General features: G+C 43.6%; 1 protein-coding gene across 1 annotated transcript; it reads left to right on the forward strand.

Moving 5' to 3' along the window:
- Positions 1–1443: 1443 nt before the first annotated feature.
- Positions 1444–15015, forward strand: LOC105915222 (TATA box-binding protein-associated factor RNA polymerase I subunit C; the record flags this gene model as incomplete). Its single annotated transcript, XM_036129307.1, is given in 17 exon segments — positions 1444–1857; positions 4410–4521; positions 4675–4724; positions 5500–5598; positions 5739–5806; positions 6582–6817; positions 8158–8289; positions 8375–8492; positions 8570–8641; positions 8719–8860; positions 11044–11172; positions 11257–11434; positions 12702–12839; positions 14064–14566; positions 14568–14654; positions 14656–14747; positions 14749–15015. Coding segments are annotated over 17 exon segments (2543 nt in total), but the record flags the coding sequence as incomplete, so codon positions are not given.
- Between the last annotated feature and the right edge of the window lie 3887 nt (positions 15016–18902).

Genomic DNA, 18902 nt, shown 5'->3' on the forward strand with positions numbered 1-18902 from the left:
TTAATTACTAACTACAAATTTTATCTTCAACAAGTCTAATTAGATTAATGTAATAATTACTGTCTCGAGAAAGTATTGGTCTACTTACTAATTTGTTTTATTTACTTATTAATTACTTTCTAAATCCCAAATCAACCTCAACCACTTGAACAATACAAGGAGAGACAAGAAACTGCACTTCTAATGCTTTCAAATTAAAAAAAATATTTAATTGCATGAATTAATCATAAATTGACCAAAGTGTATTATAGAGGGAGAAAAAGTTAAATTAAAAATATACCTTTTAAAAGTTGATATTAAATCCACTATTGTTTTATAGTATTTAATTTAATTACAGTATTTAGATGACTTAGTAACTTAATTCATTACACCCAACACTGTATAAAAGTAATTAAAATGTAAATTTACGCATTGACTCGAGCAGCTATTTTCACCCAAGCTAACTCTCTCTCCTTTGCCGCTGTAGCCGTGTTTTTTTTTTTTAAATACATGCTCAAATTCTGCATATGCTTGTATAAGCACATCCAGTTCTGCTGGTGAGAAATATGCACACCTTTTTTTGTCTGACGCTGTTGCCATGGTGACTCGTAATATCTGCGCTCCATTGATAATGGCTTTTTATAGTTGTGGTGCATGCGCTTAACTCAGAGTCAGCCAACTCAGAGTTGATTGAACTAACTAATTTCAGCTGTTCTGAAACCCAAAACTCAAAGTTTCCCATCTCAGGCTAAGTTAACTCAGAGTTCAAGTTTTAACTCAGAGTTGGTTGAACCTCCTTATTGAAACAGGCCCATGATGTTCCACAATTTCCCAGACGAGTTTTATTCCTGTTCCTCCCAAGAAACCGGAAGTATGATAAGACAAGATAAGATGGTCTTTATTGATCTCACAATGGATAAATTCGCTCGTCACATCGGCTCATACAAGAAGGTGCAGAGTAGGGAAGGTGCATTCAGTTATATACAGTGAATCTTCATATATACAATGGATCAAAAAGAATGCCAAAAAAAAAAAAAAAATACAAAAAAGGAAATAGGAATGGGCATATGATGTCTTATTTACATTCTTAGTGGTCTCTCTATATATAAACATATCTATATACTTAAATATATACATATATCTATGCGCCTACATACATACGTACCTACGCGTATATATGTGCATATACATACGTGCATACATTTGTACATACATACATACATGTGTACTGACTTATGTTCAGGTGTTGATAGCAGCAGAAGTCACTACATCAAGTAGTTGCCGTTTATAAATATTTCAAAATGAGTCAAACACCACACATAAATTTCACCCAATTTGGTCCATGGTCAACGCTGTAAACGTCCAGATGTTTCATTAAACGGCTCACGGTAAATTAATTCCGATTGCAGTTTGAACTTTTATTTTAGTGTCCTTCCTCCAGGAAACCGGAAGTGGTCGCTGCTGTTTCCCACGCTTGACTTCCGGTTGGGCTACGGGAGCGTAAACACGTGTTAACCGCGTCCGACTCAAACTTTCAGATGAATTAACCTACTTTCTTGGATTTTTTAGACTATATAATTTTTTTTACATCCCGCATGTAAACATTACAGCAGGAAACCACCGCCCCGGTGTTTCTGGAAGCAGGAAGTCTCTCTTCGGGGGGATTATAATCGAAGCGCGCCGCCTTGACGCTTCCAACATGTCTGGACTTGTTCTCACACACAGACACATGGACCGGGACTCACATCCAGGACAGCGATGATGGATTGTCAGTTTCCTCAGCAACTTTTCCCCTCGTTTTACAACTGCGGACCGCCGAACCTGGTCCCGAAGCACGGCGCCGGAGGATGGGGCTGCTACGACGGAGTTATAGCCCAGGTTAGAGAGTCTTCCGAGCTCACCTGTTGAGTTTTAGACTTAAATCTGTGTACGACTCAATGGACACCGCTCAGATTAGCACAAATTATGCTGAATAATTTACATTAGCGATCCTAATCTGAAGTAAATACAATGCTCCGTTCACTGGAATCCGGAAAATACATGTATACTCATTAATGACACGTGTTTATAGTTGAAACCCGCTGGTTTACACACCGAGTCAATATTCTAAAGGGTTATTTTAAAACGTCTTAGTTTAAGATATATATTTTACAGTGCCTTGCAAAAAGTGTGTGCCATTGACCCTCAGTTTTATTTATGTCTGGACTTTGACTAGGCCACTCAAGCACAACAGGGCAATGATCCAAAGCAGCGGTGGCCGACTCAAGCCCTCCTGAGCTGCTATGTTTGGTCCCACACACCATTCCACTATATTTCTGGCTGTTCAGGGCTAATGACTTGCTGGAAGGTGAACTTTTACCCCAAACCCTCACAGCCAGCAACACCTTTTTTTTTAGGATTATGCTGTATTTTGCTCCGCCCATCTTCCCATGAACTCCAGTCAGTTTAACTGAAGCATCCCCGTAGCATGATGCGGCCACCACTGTGTTTCTGATAGGGGGATGATGGCACATTTAAGATGATTTTGGAGTGTTTCGTCTCCTCCACACGTCGTGTTTTAGAAGATCATACATCTCGGTTTTGATCTCATCTGACTAGAAGTTTGCAGTGTGCCCCACATGGCTGTTTTATTTTGGTAGCTCAGTGTGTTGGCGAGTTTCTGAAGTGCACCATTATTAATTGTCCCGTTGACAAATTGTCCCATCGGAGCTGTGGGTCTCTGCAGCTCCTCCAGAGTCAACATGGGCCTCTTGGCTGCTTCTGTCTGCTTGGGTGTACAACGATGTCTCTGTAGGTCTGCAGCTGTTATGAACTCGCTGTAGTGCCGCCTAAAGGCCCATTCATACCTCACGTAAAAGACGGATACGTGTGGAGTGTTTCATACGTTCTAACCGTCGATTTCGTCTGTATTTTGACACGAAAATTGGGAGCTTACGATTACAGACGAAACGGATCAATACGGAGCAATACTACCAGAAACAGTGGGGGCGCTATTGAGTTTGTAGTACAAAATGTCTACAAAATCACGAAGAAGGTTGTAATTCTGGGCTTTAAACAATGGCGGGATTCGAGGAACGACTTACGGAGCTTGTCCGCAACTACTCACACATATATGATGTGTCGTGTCCGGGGCACAGGGACAAACAAAAAGTTTACTTACGTAGCAAATACAACAAAATCACGTCTTGGACCTTCGCCATGTTTGATCAGTGACGAATCATTGGTGCCCAGCACTGCCACCTAGAGGAAATATTGGTTATTGCGCACCTCAACGGACGGAGGTATGAAGGAGTCAACGGATAGAACGTACGGACAGAAATACGGACGTGTAGGCCAAACGTAGGGTATGAATGGACCTTAAGTCAACACCATCGCTGTAATGATGGTAATTGTCATCATTCCCCAAGTTCCTTTCTGAATAACTGCGCAAGACTGTCTTACCTTCCACTCCTCAGGGAAATTACGTGGGGAAAAAAATCCCTAATCCAAGCTGGTCTTATTTATTTTCTACTGAGGCCTTCCTCTTCTTCTCATAAACATGAATGAAGGTCACTTCTTGTGACTTTCAGCCAAGTTCAAAGTCTACGGTGAAGGCAGTGGAGCTATAATGAACGGCTAACCGCTGAGCTAGCCGTTAAGCTAACCGCTGAGCTAACTGCTAAGCTAACCGGCTACCTAAACACTAGAAGTGCGCAGCCAGCAAATGGAAACTAGCAAGGAAAGAGTACGCACACTGGCGTTAAGCGACCGCGTCAAAGCACTTTGCATTGTCTCTGTACTGAATTGTGCTATATAAATAAATTTGCCTTGCCTTGCGTCAGAATGATTGACATGTGGGACGACCAATAGATAAAGAGATACACCCAGAACTAATGATTGGTTAGTTTTTACAGGCCTACAGCTCCCACAGAGATAAAACAGTTTTAACCTCCTTTTTTCTGAATACATAACGTATTTACTACTGTCCGGATGGAAGGAACATTTTACCCAGTATAACAAAAAGTGTTTCTGAACAGGATTACCAACTATAGCTTTAAGCAAACGAACCAGGCAACTCCAAAGAGTTCATGCATCCAGCTAAATGCTAACTTAGCGTTAGCTGCGGGGAGAGTGAGAGGAGGAGCCGCCTGGTGTGCAGACAGGAAGACACCCAGATGTTTGCTGATGGTTTTGAGACCAAGTCCTGACTGGAGTGCCACCACCAGCGCTCTGCAGGTCCAGATGATGGATTGATCAGAGCGCTGAGGGATGTTGTTCTAGATCCAACCGTGCTTTAAGCTGGGCCAGAACTTGCTTCCTGACCCGTCTGCTGTGTGTTTTCATGGGTGCTGACTAGAGTTGGGAGTTCCTTAGACTCTGAGGACGGTGGATAATAAGACCACAGCTTGGATGCCGATCAGCACGTCTAACTGACCTGGTTCTGGTTCCAGGGCGGGACCGGATCTCTCTCCAGCTGGACGTTTAGGTCCAAACGGCAGATTGAGGGGGAGGTATGGTGTCAGACGGAGCCGGTACCGGTTCCCCTGCTGTCTCCTGGCAAAGGTGAGACCACTGAGGGCCAGTTCTGTTTCAGACATTTTGTTTTAACTCCTCTTAGATGTAAAGTAAGACTAAATCTAACTACATTTCTGATGCTTTTATTAAGCGCTGATACAGACAGGAGCCCTTCATAACCCTCCTGTGTTTTTCCTTCAGCTTTCCAGGGACATCTGACGTCTCCGGATCCGTTGGACTTCTTGACACACGTAAGGAACCCGTCGTTAAAACAAGTAGAGATGCACCGATCAGAGATCTGTGGCTTCTTCCTGGTCCGTTGTTTTCACACAGCTTCTGACGGCTGAGAAATTTTAATTAGCTTACAACGCAGCTACAATATGAACCATCATCCTAACTCTGAGACTAAAGATAGAGAGCATTTCCTCATCCGCTGTGTGCCATGAAAGAGAGAGGTGGAAAGATCAAGTAGCTGCGATATGTTCAGTCTTCCTCTTTTTATGGCTTCTCCAACTTCACAAAACGTCCGTAAAGTCGGTACAAAAGAAAACTGACCATGAAATGAGCAGCAACCTCCGAGGTCCCGCTCTGTTGTGGCAACCTGATTTCCTCCATAGAAGTAGTTTCCTTTGAAGCAGCTTCTACGCTTCTTCTGGCTTCACTTTGGTTAATATTTATTTAGCCTTTAATCGAGTTAGTAAGACAGGAAACAAGCAGAAACAGAAGAGGAGGAAAGACATAGAAAGAAAGGTCCAATAACCTTTATTATAATCACCTCTGATACTAAAGAAGCGAACATTGAGTCGTCTTCTGTCAGTGACAACATCCACACTGAAGAGCGTTAACACGACTGTGACTCTACAGCTTGGTGCTTTCAGTAAGCAGGAAAAAAATCAGATTTTTGAGTTCCCGACCAGCCTGACACAGATTGGTCAGATCAGTTCCTCGGTGTGTCTCTACAACGAAACGATCCGCCTCAGAAAAAAAATAAAATGTTGTGACCGACGTTCCTCCTCATTCGTCCAGATGCAGAACTTCTTCATGGACAACGGGCCGGATGCCTTCGGGTGCATGAGCGAAATCCTGGGGGATAACTTCTACTTTAGGAAAGCAAAGACAAAGGAGGTGAGTTTCATCCCCAAACTGCGTCTTATTCATGAAAAGTTTTAAACTGACAGAAATCTGGACGTAAAAACCCGGATTATAGAACTTATCGGATGTTTTTAAAGACTTCAGGGTTCTCCGGTGTGTTTGTTGTGTTGCAGAAATATCGACAGGAGTCGGTCAACATGTGGAAGACGAAGAGCCACGTCGATCTGCTGAAGTATAAAATGTGAGCAGAACCAACTGAATCGCCTTAAACCGCAATTATAGAAACGTTTGGTCCTGCAGAAACAGCTTAGGGCTGGAGGAAATATAAAACAAGCATTTAGATAAAATAGAAATCATATTGATCGACAACAACAAATTCAAAACATGTTTTAAGTGCAGCCCTGGACATTTTATGCTGTTGCTTAGCAACCTATTTTACAGACAAAACACTGAATTCAAACTCAACCCTTTATTCAATCAACTTTTTTACCAGAACTACAAGTATCAAAAAAATAAAACGTGCTCTCTGAACTCTTTGAAGGGGGTGGAGCTTGGTTCCTGGGTCTGGGTTGTGATTGGCTGGGAGGATATAATGATGTAATATTAACCTATATTAGAGAATGCATAAGGAAGGGAAACTGTTATTCTACTGAACTTTTTATTTACACTTTTTTCTGTCATCGATATATATTGTTATTGAATTATCGTCCAACTTTAGTTGCCTCTAAGGATTAGATTAGAAGAACATTGATATGTTGTCAGACTTTGTTCTTTTGCTTTATCCATTTTACTGTTGAAATTTAAAACAGTCCAAATAATTTCAAATCCAAAAAAAAAACTGTTAATGTTTTTTACGAGGAATGTGCTGATATTAACATTTTGGGCCCAAAAAAAGCCAACATGAGCTTTTGGCTTGTAATAAGGTGAAGGAATCCCTGAGTTGACCAACACCGCCGTTACCAGCTCTGTTTTCTATAATCTGCGTTTTGTTTTTGTTGTTTTCTCTTGGCTAACAGATGTCCCATGACGTATCGCTCCAAGTCTCTCAACAAGTACTGCAGCCTGCTGTCGGACGTCATACACGACATTCCTCCGGAGCTGCTCGGCTCGCTGCTGTACGAGGAGCTGGTGGAGCAGAGTGACCGCGCGCAGTTCTTTGAGGGCGCCACCGGGGGCGCTCTGGCCTTCGTCCCTTTCTCACAGAGCGAGGGCTGCCTGCTGTACCCTGGAGGCCCGGGAATGGACCGCCTCAGTATCCTGAACGTTTGGAGCAGTGAAGCCGACCTTTGGTGGATTTATTAACCGATTAGCACAGAAATAATCAACCTGACGTCAGATCGTGTTTGAGCAGTTATAATAATAGTAGAACAGGAAATAAAAATATCCAAAAGTAGAGACGCGTTGGAAAATCGGCTGATTTTTAGGCTTGATCGGTCCCGACCGTTGGAAATGAACACTTTTTTTATTTTTCTGAAAGCTAACGTAATAAAACACTCTTTAAGTGTGGACGTTGTTGCTGAGGCAGACAGGCTCAAAGTTAGCCAGGTGAACATCGGGGGAAACTACCGTATTTTTTGGATTATAAGTCATTTGTTAAGAAATTTATTTCACTCAATTCCACAGCTGCATCCACAATGGTCTGATATATGGAACATACCTGGGAGGTTAAATGGGGTAAATTAGCAGAACGAGCTAGCAATGCGGAAAGTTCTCACTAGCACATTTCAGCTAAATGGGCTGTTGTCAAAATATGCTAAAATTAGACCGTAACAGTGTTACGTGCTAAGCTAATAGCATGTAGCATAACAGTGTTACGTGCTAAGCTAACAGCATGTAGCGTAACAGTGCTACGTGGTAAGCTAACAGCATGTAGCGTAACAGTGCTACGTGGTAAGCTAACAGCATGTAGCGTAACAGTGCAACATGTTAAGCTAACAGCATATAGCGTAACATTGTTACGTGCTAAGCTAACAGCATGTAGCGTAACAGTGCAACATGCTAAGCTAACAGCATGTAGCGTAACAGTGCAACATGTTAAGCTAACAGCATGTAGCGTAACAGTAATATGTGCTAAGCTAACAGCATGTAGCGTAACGTTGTTACGTGCTAAGCTAACAGCATGTAGCATAACAGTGTTACATGCTAAGCTAACAGCATGTAGCGTAACAGTGCTACGTGGTAAGCTAACAGCATGTAGCGTAACAGTGCTACGTGGTAAGCTAACAGCATGTAGCGTAACAGTGCTACATGCTAAGCTAACAGCATGTAGCATGACAGTGCTACATGCTAAGCTAACAGCACAACATGGATGTTTCAGAGCAGCATAAAGCTCACATGCATCAGCGAGGTTGTTAACGTGGATAACGGAGCTGTAAGCTGGCGCTAGCTGCTATTAGCTTCACAGACAGCCTAATAACAGGTTCTGTTGCTGTCTGTTTCCTTAGAGCTGCACCACGCAACACTCTGCTATGTAAATGCAGACTGAAACAAATGTTTATTAGTCGGTTCATGTTGGTCAGTATGATTTACGATTGCAGTATGATTCCACCCTAACCCGTCCCTGAAGGTACCCTTCTTAACGCAGTACCCCAGACTTCCACAAAGTGGCGCTGCTGCACCCCGGTGAGCGCCCCCCCTGCCTAGACGCCAGCGGCAGCGCGCCGGCGAGCTTCCAGCTGAAAGCCGCCATCCGACAGATCAGCTGCGGCTCCCTCTTCGGCGACTGTACGGCGCCGCCAACGAACGGATTCACGCTCTCTCCTCCGCGCCGTTCCCGCCGCCGGCTGAACGTCTTCCTGTCGTCCTCCAGGCTGCGTCGCCGTGCGCTCCGATCACCTCTGCGGAGTCTGGAGGTTCAGCGAGAGGAGGGAGCCGTCCCTGCTGCAGGTGGTCCGCACCCCAGCCGCCGCGACCTGCGTCAGCGTCAGGTGAGGCGGGGTCAGAGGTGGGCGCGCCCCGCCGAGGGAGGAGGGCGGAGCTAACCGCCGTCTGTTTGTCTCGCCAGTCCTCACGTTTTAGGTGAAGTCCTGGTGGCGAGCGAGAGCGGAGCAGCACACCTGTGGAGAGTCGGGCGAGGGTGAGGAGGCGTCCGCCTGCAGCCGGGGTAGCAGGTCTGATCCGGGTTAAAGCCCTCCTCTCTCTGTTTTTACCCAGAATGCAGCGGGTTCGCGCGGAGGAGAGCAACCTGTACTTCAACGCCAAGTCATCGTGGAGGTGGTGCGAGTTCTCCGCCCACCCCAGAGTGATGCTGTACGCAGACAAGACGGGGGCGGAGCTCACAGACTTCCGGGTGAAGGTGAGAAGACGATCAGCGCCGCTCTGCTGTAGGGCTGGGCGATAAATCGATTTAATCGATTAATTCGAATTTACAATTGTTTAAGATTTCATTTTTGGAAAATCTGGATTTTATTTTGCCAATACACTCATTGGGCTTCCATGAAGAGAACAGCATGTGATGCTGAATATATGTTTAGGCAAATATATTGTCAAAATATTGTTAAGTAGAAACTTTTTTTACCATAATACGAGGTTCTTCATTTACTTATTTACTTTTTTTTTTAACTTGGTTTGAAGTTCACAAGTGCAGTGAAGCCTGTTCTTAGCTCAATGTGTAATACCACTAGCAGCAAATGTTTTGTTATATTTTCATTGTTTATAATGGCACGGCTGCCATCTTGTTTCACAGCTTGTTTTTAGTTGCACTTTGAATTCAGGTCAACTCCCTGAAGAAATGCTTGACATAAAAAGCAAGGTTTTAAAATTATTTCTTTAATTTCTTTTTATTAAACAAAAAGGAGGAAAAAATCGAATAATCGGATTTGGTATGATAAAATCAGAGATTTATTTTTTAATCCATATCGCCCAGCCCTACTCTGCTGCAAACGGGAAAGTTGTTGCGTTCAGATGCAGCAAAGTTCCCGTTTAGGACGAGACGCGCTGCGGTCGGGTCGCTCTAGTTCAGCCGAGCGACGCGGCTGCAGGCCGAAAACGAGCGGGTCCAGTAAAAACAGGCGGAAAGCAGGTGGGAGCCGCTGTTTTACCTTTAGTGCTGCTAAAAAAAACTAAAACAATGTTTGAGGAAGTCTCTTCAGACTTCTGAAGTAAAGAGCAATTATTTTACTGTGATTTCCTTCTGTAGGACGATAAATCATAGAAGAGGAGATAAAAAAGCACATAGTTGACTAAAAAAGTTAGTTCTTTGAATAAAAGTTTATTGCTCACACTGTTATTGTCACTCCATGTGGAAATCTCTAGGAACACCCATAGACATAATATAAGAGTAGACGCGTCATTGGGCGGGTTCTGCCTCTGCTGCGATGCGTCAGAGCGTCCGCCATCTTAAATGTGGCCAATCTGCAGTTACTCAGTCACTTAAACAGTATCAGAGGGACTTTAATCTCTGAATATACTTTGTATTCGTAGTATTTTTTTGTAATATTACAAGTTTATTTTCGTATCCCTTTGGCTTCATTCTGACTTTATTCTCCTAAAGAATAAAAATATTTAACATAATCTAACCTGGCCCTATTACTCCAGGAATGAAATAATTCTGCAAACTGTGCACATTTTGGAAATGTTCCCTCTTAATTCTCATAATATGACGTTTTTATCATAACATTATCATTTTTATGTTTGTTTTTTTTACTTTATTGTCCTAGGTCTTTTTTTTCTCATATTAGTAATTTTACCTCTTTAATACTCACCCAAAAAGTCTGTTCCTAAATGTTCACATGTGACACGGTTTTATGAAATAATGAAGACCACAATGTTTAGATTTAACAAATTGATCCTTATATTCATAACACACACACACACACAAATATATATATATATATATATATATATATATATATGTATGTATGTATATATATATATATATATATATATATATATATATGTATGTATGTATGTATGTATGTGTATATATATATATATATATATATGTATGTATGTATATATATATATATATATATATATGTATGTATGTATGTATGTATGTATGTATGTATGTATATATATATATATATATATATGTATGTATGTATGTATGTATGTATGTATGTATATATATATATGTATGTATGTATGTATGTATGTATGTATGTATATATATATATATATATATATATATGTATGTATGTATGTATGTATGTATGTATGTATGTATGTATGTATGTATATATATATATATATATATATATATATGTATGTATGTATGTATGTATGTATGTATGTATGTATATATATATATATATATATATATATATATGTATGTATGTATGTGTGTGTGTGTGTGTGTGTGTGTGTGTGTGTGTGTATTTATTGCAGCACAGGAATGAGGCATCTTCTCTGATTCACGTTCACAATAACAGAACTCAACTTTTTTCTGCCACATCCAATATGGCGGTGACGTTGACGTGTGAACCTGCGCCCTATGACGCGTCTACGTTTATGATGTCTGTGCTGTCGCCCCTCCAGGCGGCGATGAGCGCGGGCCACACTCTGTTTCGGATCAGCAGCACCGCAGACTGCCAGAGCGGGGAGAGGCTGCTGCTGTGCCGTTACCTGGGCGACGCCCACGCCTTCCACCACCTGGTCACCACGCAGGTACGTCAGAACCACGGCTGGCTCGGTCCGGTCCGTTTAAAGCTTCGGTCGGCTCTGATCTCCCCCCACCGTTTGTGGCGCCAGCACTCGGCCTACATCATGGACGAGCGCTTCCCGTGCACACCCATGCTGAAGTGGGACCACATGATGCAGGCGCCGCCCCTGTTCTGTCACGTGGAACCGGACCGGGCCGCCGGCGGAACCACCAAGGTTCTACTGGGATCGCAGTCCTCTCAGGAGATCACCCTGCTGCAGTACTCGGGTGAGTCGGCAGGGGGCGACGTTTGGCTCTCAGTGTAACTGCTGTTGTTTTCTAATGTGAGACTATTATGATGAAAGCCTCATGTGTCTCTGATTTAAGGGAAGCAACAACTTATTTTTCTACGTTATCCTCCTCCATTAACAGAAAAGCTATTAAAACTCTAACTTTATGCTTTAAAACTCTAAATATGAATGTAATCTGTTTACATGCTGTTATGTGTAGCTTTACTTTAGGGATTTATCTGTTTAGCTCATTTCAGTACAAAGACGACGCAAAGTGCTTTACATGATTAAAATATAGGAGAATAAAAACAGAATAACAGCAAGTTGGAATAAAATGTAGAAACGTTTAACAACAAAATAGAAACTAAAAGCAAACATTAAAATCATTTGGACTACAAAGTAGAACTAATGATGTTTCAGTAAAACAGTTTAACTAGAACAGTCAGAACTCAGGCTTTCAGCACTTTTCCAGTTTTCTGGGACTTTGTTCTTAGTCTTTTTACTTTATACTATTATTTATTTATTTAATGTTTTTGTTCAAACCCCTGGCGATTGTTCACTGTTCATTGTACTTATATTCATTTTATTTTACACTATTTATTTTGTACTAGGGCTGTGCGATAAATCGATTTAATCGATTAATTCGAATTTACAATTGTTTAAGATTTCATTTTTGGAAAATCTGGATTTTATTTTGCCAATACATTCATTGGGTTTCCATGAAGAGAACAGCATGTGATGCTGAATATATGTTTAGGCAAATGTATTGTCAAAATATTTTTAAGTAGAAACTTTTTTTTTACCATAATACAAGGTACTTCATTTACTTTTTTTTTTTAACTTAGTTTGAAGTTCACAAGTGCAGTGAAGCCTGTTCTTAGCTCAATGTGTAATACCACTAGCAGCAAATGTTTTATTATATTTTAATTGTTTATAATGGCACGGCTGCCATCTTGTTTTACAAGCATGTTTCACAGCTTGTTTTTAGTTGCACTTTGAATTCAGGTCAACTCCCCTGACGAAATGCTTGACATAAAAAGTAAGGTTTTAAAATAATTTCTTCAATTTATTTTTATGAAACAAAAAGGAGGGAAAAAAAAATCGATTAATCGGATTTGGTATGATAAAATCAGAGATTTATTTTTTAATCCATATCGCCCAGCCCTATTTTGAACGTTCTAAAGAATATTCTAATAAAGTTATGAACCAATGGGCACTCAGCCCAGCAAGGTTCTGGTTCTGTAACGGTTCTGCTCCATGTCCAGGAGGCAGGGTGGAGGCGTGCTGCAGCCGGGGTTCTCCTCAGGTTCTCCTCAGACCCACGGACAGTCTGGGACGGCTCCCCCCCCAGATCCCCCACCGGCAGAAACCCGCCGCCGACAGGCTGGCCTCACCTGCTGCAGGTAACCATGGAGACCGGCCGTCAGTGTTGTAGTCAAGTCACTAAGCCTCGAGTCCGAGTCCAGGTTCGAGTCATTAAAAAAAAATTTGAGTCAAGTCTGAGTCGAGTCACTATTGATCCAAGTTCGTTGTAGGAACATGCCGTGACGTGTGATGTATGACATGAAGCAGTAACATTCCATTGCACTAATAACTCTTTCGCTGTAGTTACCCTTGGTTTTACTCGGTAAAACTACCGCTTTTTCCAAGTCTAAGACGTCTCCTAACCGTGGTTTTTAAACATTGTTGTTATGGAACGTGCAACAGCGACTCGAGGTACGCTGATAGGCCGCATATGAAGGATGTTAATATGCCGCCCGCCACCGCAGATGCTGTCACACATTTTCCTCGCCCGTCCACCGGGCGATTCCCACAAACGCGTTCGGCAGCGTTCCCCCATGACTCACAACAAATCTGGTGCAGATCGGTCGTTGCAGCGAGGAGATACAGCCGTTGGATAATGATAATGCATTTGGCCACCGGACCGGACTAAATTGTTCGGCGGGACGGAAAATTTATACCGATTCCTGGACGGTGACTACAAACAGAAAAAAAAAACGGCCGATGATGCTATGAACGCCGAGCAGGAGAAAAACATCGACATACCTTTCTATCAACTCGGCCCGTTTCCCAGTCTTTCTAAGCCCTCGACACTCAATCCATCGTTTGAGCTGAACGTTGGTATGTTGTTCCACAGTTCTACCAGTAAAATGGGCGCCTGGACATCCTCTTGTGAAAGTTTAACAGCTGTAAAGTCGGTCATATCGTTTTATCTGTTGCATGTGTAACGGCTGGTTGCTACGTGCGCTCTCACACTGTTTGTCCAACCTTAGCGGCAAGGAGCGTTGCTCATGAGATGGTGACGTCACGTGCGCGGTACGACATTTAGATATTAAAATCATACACCAAATAATATTCTAATGACATATTAAAATTATAGCCTAATGATATTAAAAAAGTTGAGTCTTTTTCTCAATTTCCGAGTCAGAATGATCTGAATGTAGGAGTCCGAGTCCAAGTTCAAGTCATCAGTGCTCAAGTCCAAGTCAAGTCACGAGTCTCTAAATTTAGCTAATGACTCGGACTCCAGTCCTACAACCCTGCCGGCTGTAGGCGGCGCCATGTGGAGGAGAAACGGGCGTTTCCTGTCAGGCTGGGGGGGTAAATAACCGTCTCTTCTCTCTCAGGGCTGACGGGCTTCCAGGTGAGGGACCGTCTGTGCGTCCTCCAGCTGACGGAGGCGGGGGACGTCTTCTACCAGACGATGGAGCGCCGGCGCCGCGGCGGGGAACCGCCTGAAGCTCCAGAGGCGGCCAGCGACCTCCGACCTCCAGATGTGATGGAAACGTCGCCGTGGCGCCACGCCCACCTGCGACCGGCGGTCTGTGACACGTGGAGCGACGAAGACGTCATCGGGCCGACTCAGGCGCCGGGCGCTCAGACCGTCGTCCCGGAAACCCCCGAGAGGGAGGAGTCAGGGGAGCGAGGGCGGCTGCAGGTTTTCATCAACGATGGGACAGAGGAGGCGAGCGGCGGCGGCGAGGAGGCGGCGGAGCGGCGGGAGGCTCCTGTAACGGCGAGCAGCAGGACGCTGCACACCTGGAAGGTGTGGCTGCAGAAGCTCAGGCAGGCGAGGCAGGAAGCGGCGCACGGCGCGCCGCGTTTCTCCGTCCAGACGCGAGGTCTGCTGCAACGCGTCCGACGGCGACGCAGGAGGCGAGGAGCTGAGGCGCCGTCTGAAGCGCCGCATGTGGAGCCGCTCGCTGCTGCTCGGCACCGCCGCCGGCCGTCGACCCGGTCCCCGTCCCCCCGCTGGTGGACGCCGAGGCGTGGACGGACCCGGTCAGCGCCCGGCTGACGGTGGCGTGGCCGCGGCGAGGACGAGTGGCGGGCGTGGTGGCAGGACCGGCAGGGGCTGAACAGGACGACGAAGATGGAGGCTCTGAGGAGGAAGAGGAGGAGGGAGAAGGAGGCGCGCAGGGCGGCGCGCGGCCACATGGAGCTGACGGGCAGCTTCACCTCCTCCGTCAGCTACCAGACGGAGCTGGACGAGCTCTCCGGCTCCACGGGCTGGTCCTCCGCGGCGAGCCAGGGGGCGTGGTCAGACGGCGAGCTGGCGGCGCTGCTGGAGGGCGACCAACGCCGCCGCGGCGCCTCACGATGTAAGACGTTCCCCCGCTGACCGCCACGCCGCAGAAAGAGCCGCCCAGCAGGCCCACCACTCCCCAGACCCCGACAGCCAATCAGAGGAGAGGAAGGCCCGGCTGGCTGTACGAGACGCAGGTGAGGACGCAAAGAGACGCCATGTTGCAGCGTGGGAACGGTTTAGTTCAGGTGTTTAACACATGGGAGCTAAAAGTTAGTAAGATCTTCTTCAAATTAGTGAATTTGTCTAGAGCTGAACAATTAATCGCATTTTCAATATAATCATGATCTAAAAAAACACAATTTCCAAATCGCAGAGTCAGCAATTTTTGGCTATGTAACAATTAGGGAATCAGACGCGTCCATTAGGTGTTGGTAAAATGTTTAAAGTGGGTTTGCCTCCACATGGAAGGGAAGACAGTTGCAGCAGTGAGATAATCTAATTTTATTACTTGTATTAGAGTTTATATAATCATACATAGCATTAGTACAGGTCAATCAGTTTAATACATAGACTTGCTTGGTTGGTTGCACTTTATGTTCAACAAGGATTGATGTCCAAATCAACTAAAAGCTGTTCTCTTGAATAATATTCTGATTAATAGAAACATTAAAAGTTCTTGTTTTAAATAGTTCTTGTTTACAAACATCTTTATTAGACGCCATTTTTGTTGCTTGTGGTTACGCAGAGAAAAGTCAAAATTGCAATTTTGATTAAAATATATCGTAGGCAGAACGCAATCATTTCTGCTCTGAGTTTAGATGCTGCGGGTCTTTTAGCACTAATCTGCACAGCGAGGAAACAAAATGATTTGTTTGTTTGTATATGTTTAAAAAGACATGATAAATTAAACTGGGGAAAAAAATCACATTAAATCGCAATATTAAGAAAAAAAATCGCAATTAGATTATTTCCCAAAATCGTTCAGCCCTAAATTTGTCCTTAATTAAAGCAGGAAAATAAGATTATCTGCCAGTGGAATAAATTAACTCATCTCCATCATCTTATTTTAAGTGGAGTTTATCTAATTGTCTTATTTTAGGGGTCAAAATACTTGTTTCATTGGCAGATAATATTATTTTCCTGCTCAATTAAGACAAATTCACTCATTTGAAGAAGATTTTACCTTAAGGTCCTTTTCTGCAGAGTAACGTCCTGCTTAAAAAGCCACAAAGCTGCATCCAGCACATTTAAACTGGCTGGTTTAGTGGCCCAGCTCGCTTTTTAAGCGTGGATTAAATGGCTGCAGGTGTTTTTACGGGAAGCCGGTCCAGAACCTTTAAAGTCCGGTTAAAGGTTTCGGATCTGTTTATGATCGCCCTCCTGTGAAAAGGGCCAGCTGTAGAGTTGATGCATCACCAGCGTACCTGTTCTGCTGCAGCTATAAAAGATTCAAACATTTCTCTCCATCGTGGCCAAATGATGCACGGCTGAAATTTATTGTTAACATGTTTAAAGTTTAGTTTTGTCTCTGGATGTTTGAAACCGTTTCCTTTAAAGGTGCATGAAAAAAAATAAACTTTAGGATCAGGAAACCAAGAATGATGAAGACAGTGGAGGATTGTAATTTACTCAACGTCGCCACAAAACCTATTCTTTAACTCTGAATTTATCTAATTAAACATCTAATGTCAACAGTTTTTTTAAAGGTGCATAGCCACTATATTTTACTTTATTTATTTATACGTCAGCAGCTCCCTGTGGCTGCATACAAAGTTTTTATGAAAGATTATCACGTCCTGCTGGCGTATTAGTTGTTATTTTGGTCTTTTATGCTTTGTTTTTGCTCAATTGTTAGTAATTAAAGCCTTTAGTGTTATTTACAATAACAGAGGGAAGTACGTACTGAGCATGTGCAGCAGGGGCTAAAACATGGTAGCGCTAACGGCTATTAGCATCTCCCAGTGAAACAAAGAAAAGGTCCAAGATTCAGTGGGAAAAAAACACAAATAATGATTCCTAGAGGCAAAAACCTTAATGGTCTCTGGGAATCCAGTCCTGAACGTTGGTGTTCACTGAAGCCTAAACCTGCCCGAGGCTCAGATGTGACGCAGAGATGACTGAGGTGAGTAAATGTCTGATATGAGGCTCTTAGAGTTGCTGTAGATCGTTTATTTAATTAATAACGTTGGTCTTCTTCACGCTGAGCTGCTGCTTTACTGTGAGGCGTTGCAGAAGATCTGGCTCAGTTTAGCATTATTTAATTTTGATTTATTAATTAAGCAAACTGGGATTATGATAGTTCTGTGATACTGCCACTAGATGGCGCCACATCTGTTTATATCTGGTCAGTTGTTGGGTTTTATTTAGGCTCAAAAAGGACCATCAGCACATTATCAGGACGGCGCTTGGTGTATATAACCATATTTAATGATGATAAAACTGTTTTTGGTCTTTTTTAATAAGCTTATAACGTGGCTATGTACCTTTAAACTGGTTGGGAATTTTTTCTCACTTTTCTCCACACTGGATTCGAGATAAAAGCTGGGCTCTGGCTCTGATGCAGCGTCGGGTCACAGAACCAATCAGAACCGTCTCTCTCTCTCTCTTGTGTTCCCAGGACGGGCCGTCCCAGAGCAGCGGGCCGCCTCTTCGTCCCGTCGCCCCCTCCTCCTCCTCTCAGCTCCCCGGGTCCCAGCCCGCCTCCCTGAGGGCGACCTTCTCCTCGCTGGGCGACTCCCAGTTCCTGTCCCCCATCAGGGCTTCACAGAGCCAGCGTGGGCCGTCGCAGTCCTCCCAACCCAAGAAGAAGAAGTCTCGGATGGGGTTCTGAGGATGATGGGGCGGTTTTGGACATTTTCTTTATCTTTTTATCGCGGTGAGTACAACCTGAACGCTGAGGAACCGGCTGACCTGTTGTTCTGTTCTGGTTTAAATTGGACCTGCTGTGCTGCGATAAGTTTTCAGTCTGGCCTCTGTACTGGTTGATAATTGATGTTTTCCACCCAGAGAGTTTGGATTTGTCCAAATAAACGTACATCTGGACAAAGAAACGCCACATTTTACTGTCTGTTCGTGTGTTTGTTGCCTGCAGTCTGGGTTTTTGAGCTCTTAGAAGTTTTATTTGAGCGACATTGAGCCGTTAGAGGGCAGCGTGGGTCGTTATTTTCCGCCTGTGGCGTTCCTCAGGGATGAGCCTCTGGTCCCCGTTTCTTCTTATTTATACGTTTCTTCTGGTTTATTCTGGAGTCTGATCTCTTTTTATGCAGATGACGCTCAGCTGTGCCGCCTATAAACCAAACCCCAGCAGCATTGTGAACAAATCACGCTACGGTGGCCTATTTAGGACAAACGTGACACGTTTTTATGCTTTTTTTTTTTGGAATGAATACTTGATTTTTCAGGTGAAAGTGGAGAGAAATGAACAGCAGACAGTTGATTTAAAAATAGCCTTTTTATAAGATTTTTCTTTTTCGGTACTTGTGACAAAAACAGAATAAATAACTCGCTATCTACAAAGATCTATTAACACAGCTTTTTTTTTTTTTGTACATCATTTACAGTTTTACAGGTTTTTGTATAAACATTTTTTTTTTTTGGACACATTCAGCATTATTTAGTTTCAAACAAAACATTCTCACTTTAAGTTAAGCTACATCGGCATGTTTACCAGAAACAGGATCACAACTACAGCCTACGCACGCCTCCTCCATTTAACACTTAAACACATAGAAAATAAAAACTGTGCAAAGAAAACCAGGAAGCTTAAAGCGGCAGCGGCGGTAGTTTTGTTTATTTACGTTAACATCGGCCGACGCGGGACATCAGGAAGTGGACGAACAGTTCAGGCATCAGGACGTATATTAAAAAACGACGGCGGCTGCTGCTTTAACCTCCTGCACACAGCTGCAGGTTGATAACAGGCAAAATAAAAGTTTTA

Source organism: Fundulus heteroclitus, unplaced genomic scaffold (assembly GCF_011125445.2).
Source record: "Fundulus heteroclitus isolate FHET01 unplaced genomic scaffold, MU-UCD_Fhet_4.1 scaffold_154, whole genome shotgun sequence".
Lineage (NCBI taxonomy): Eukaryota > Metazoa > Chordata > Actinopteri > Cyprinodontiformes > Fundulidae > Fundulus > Fundulus heteroclitus.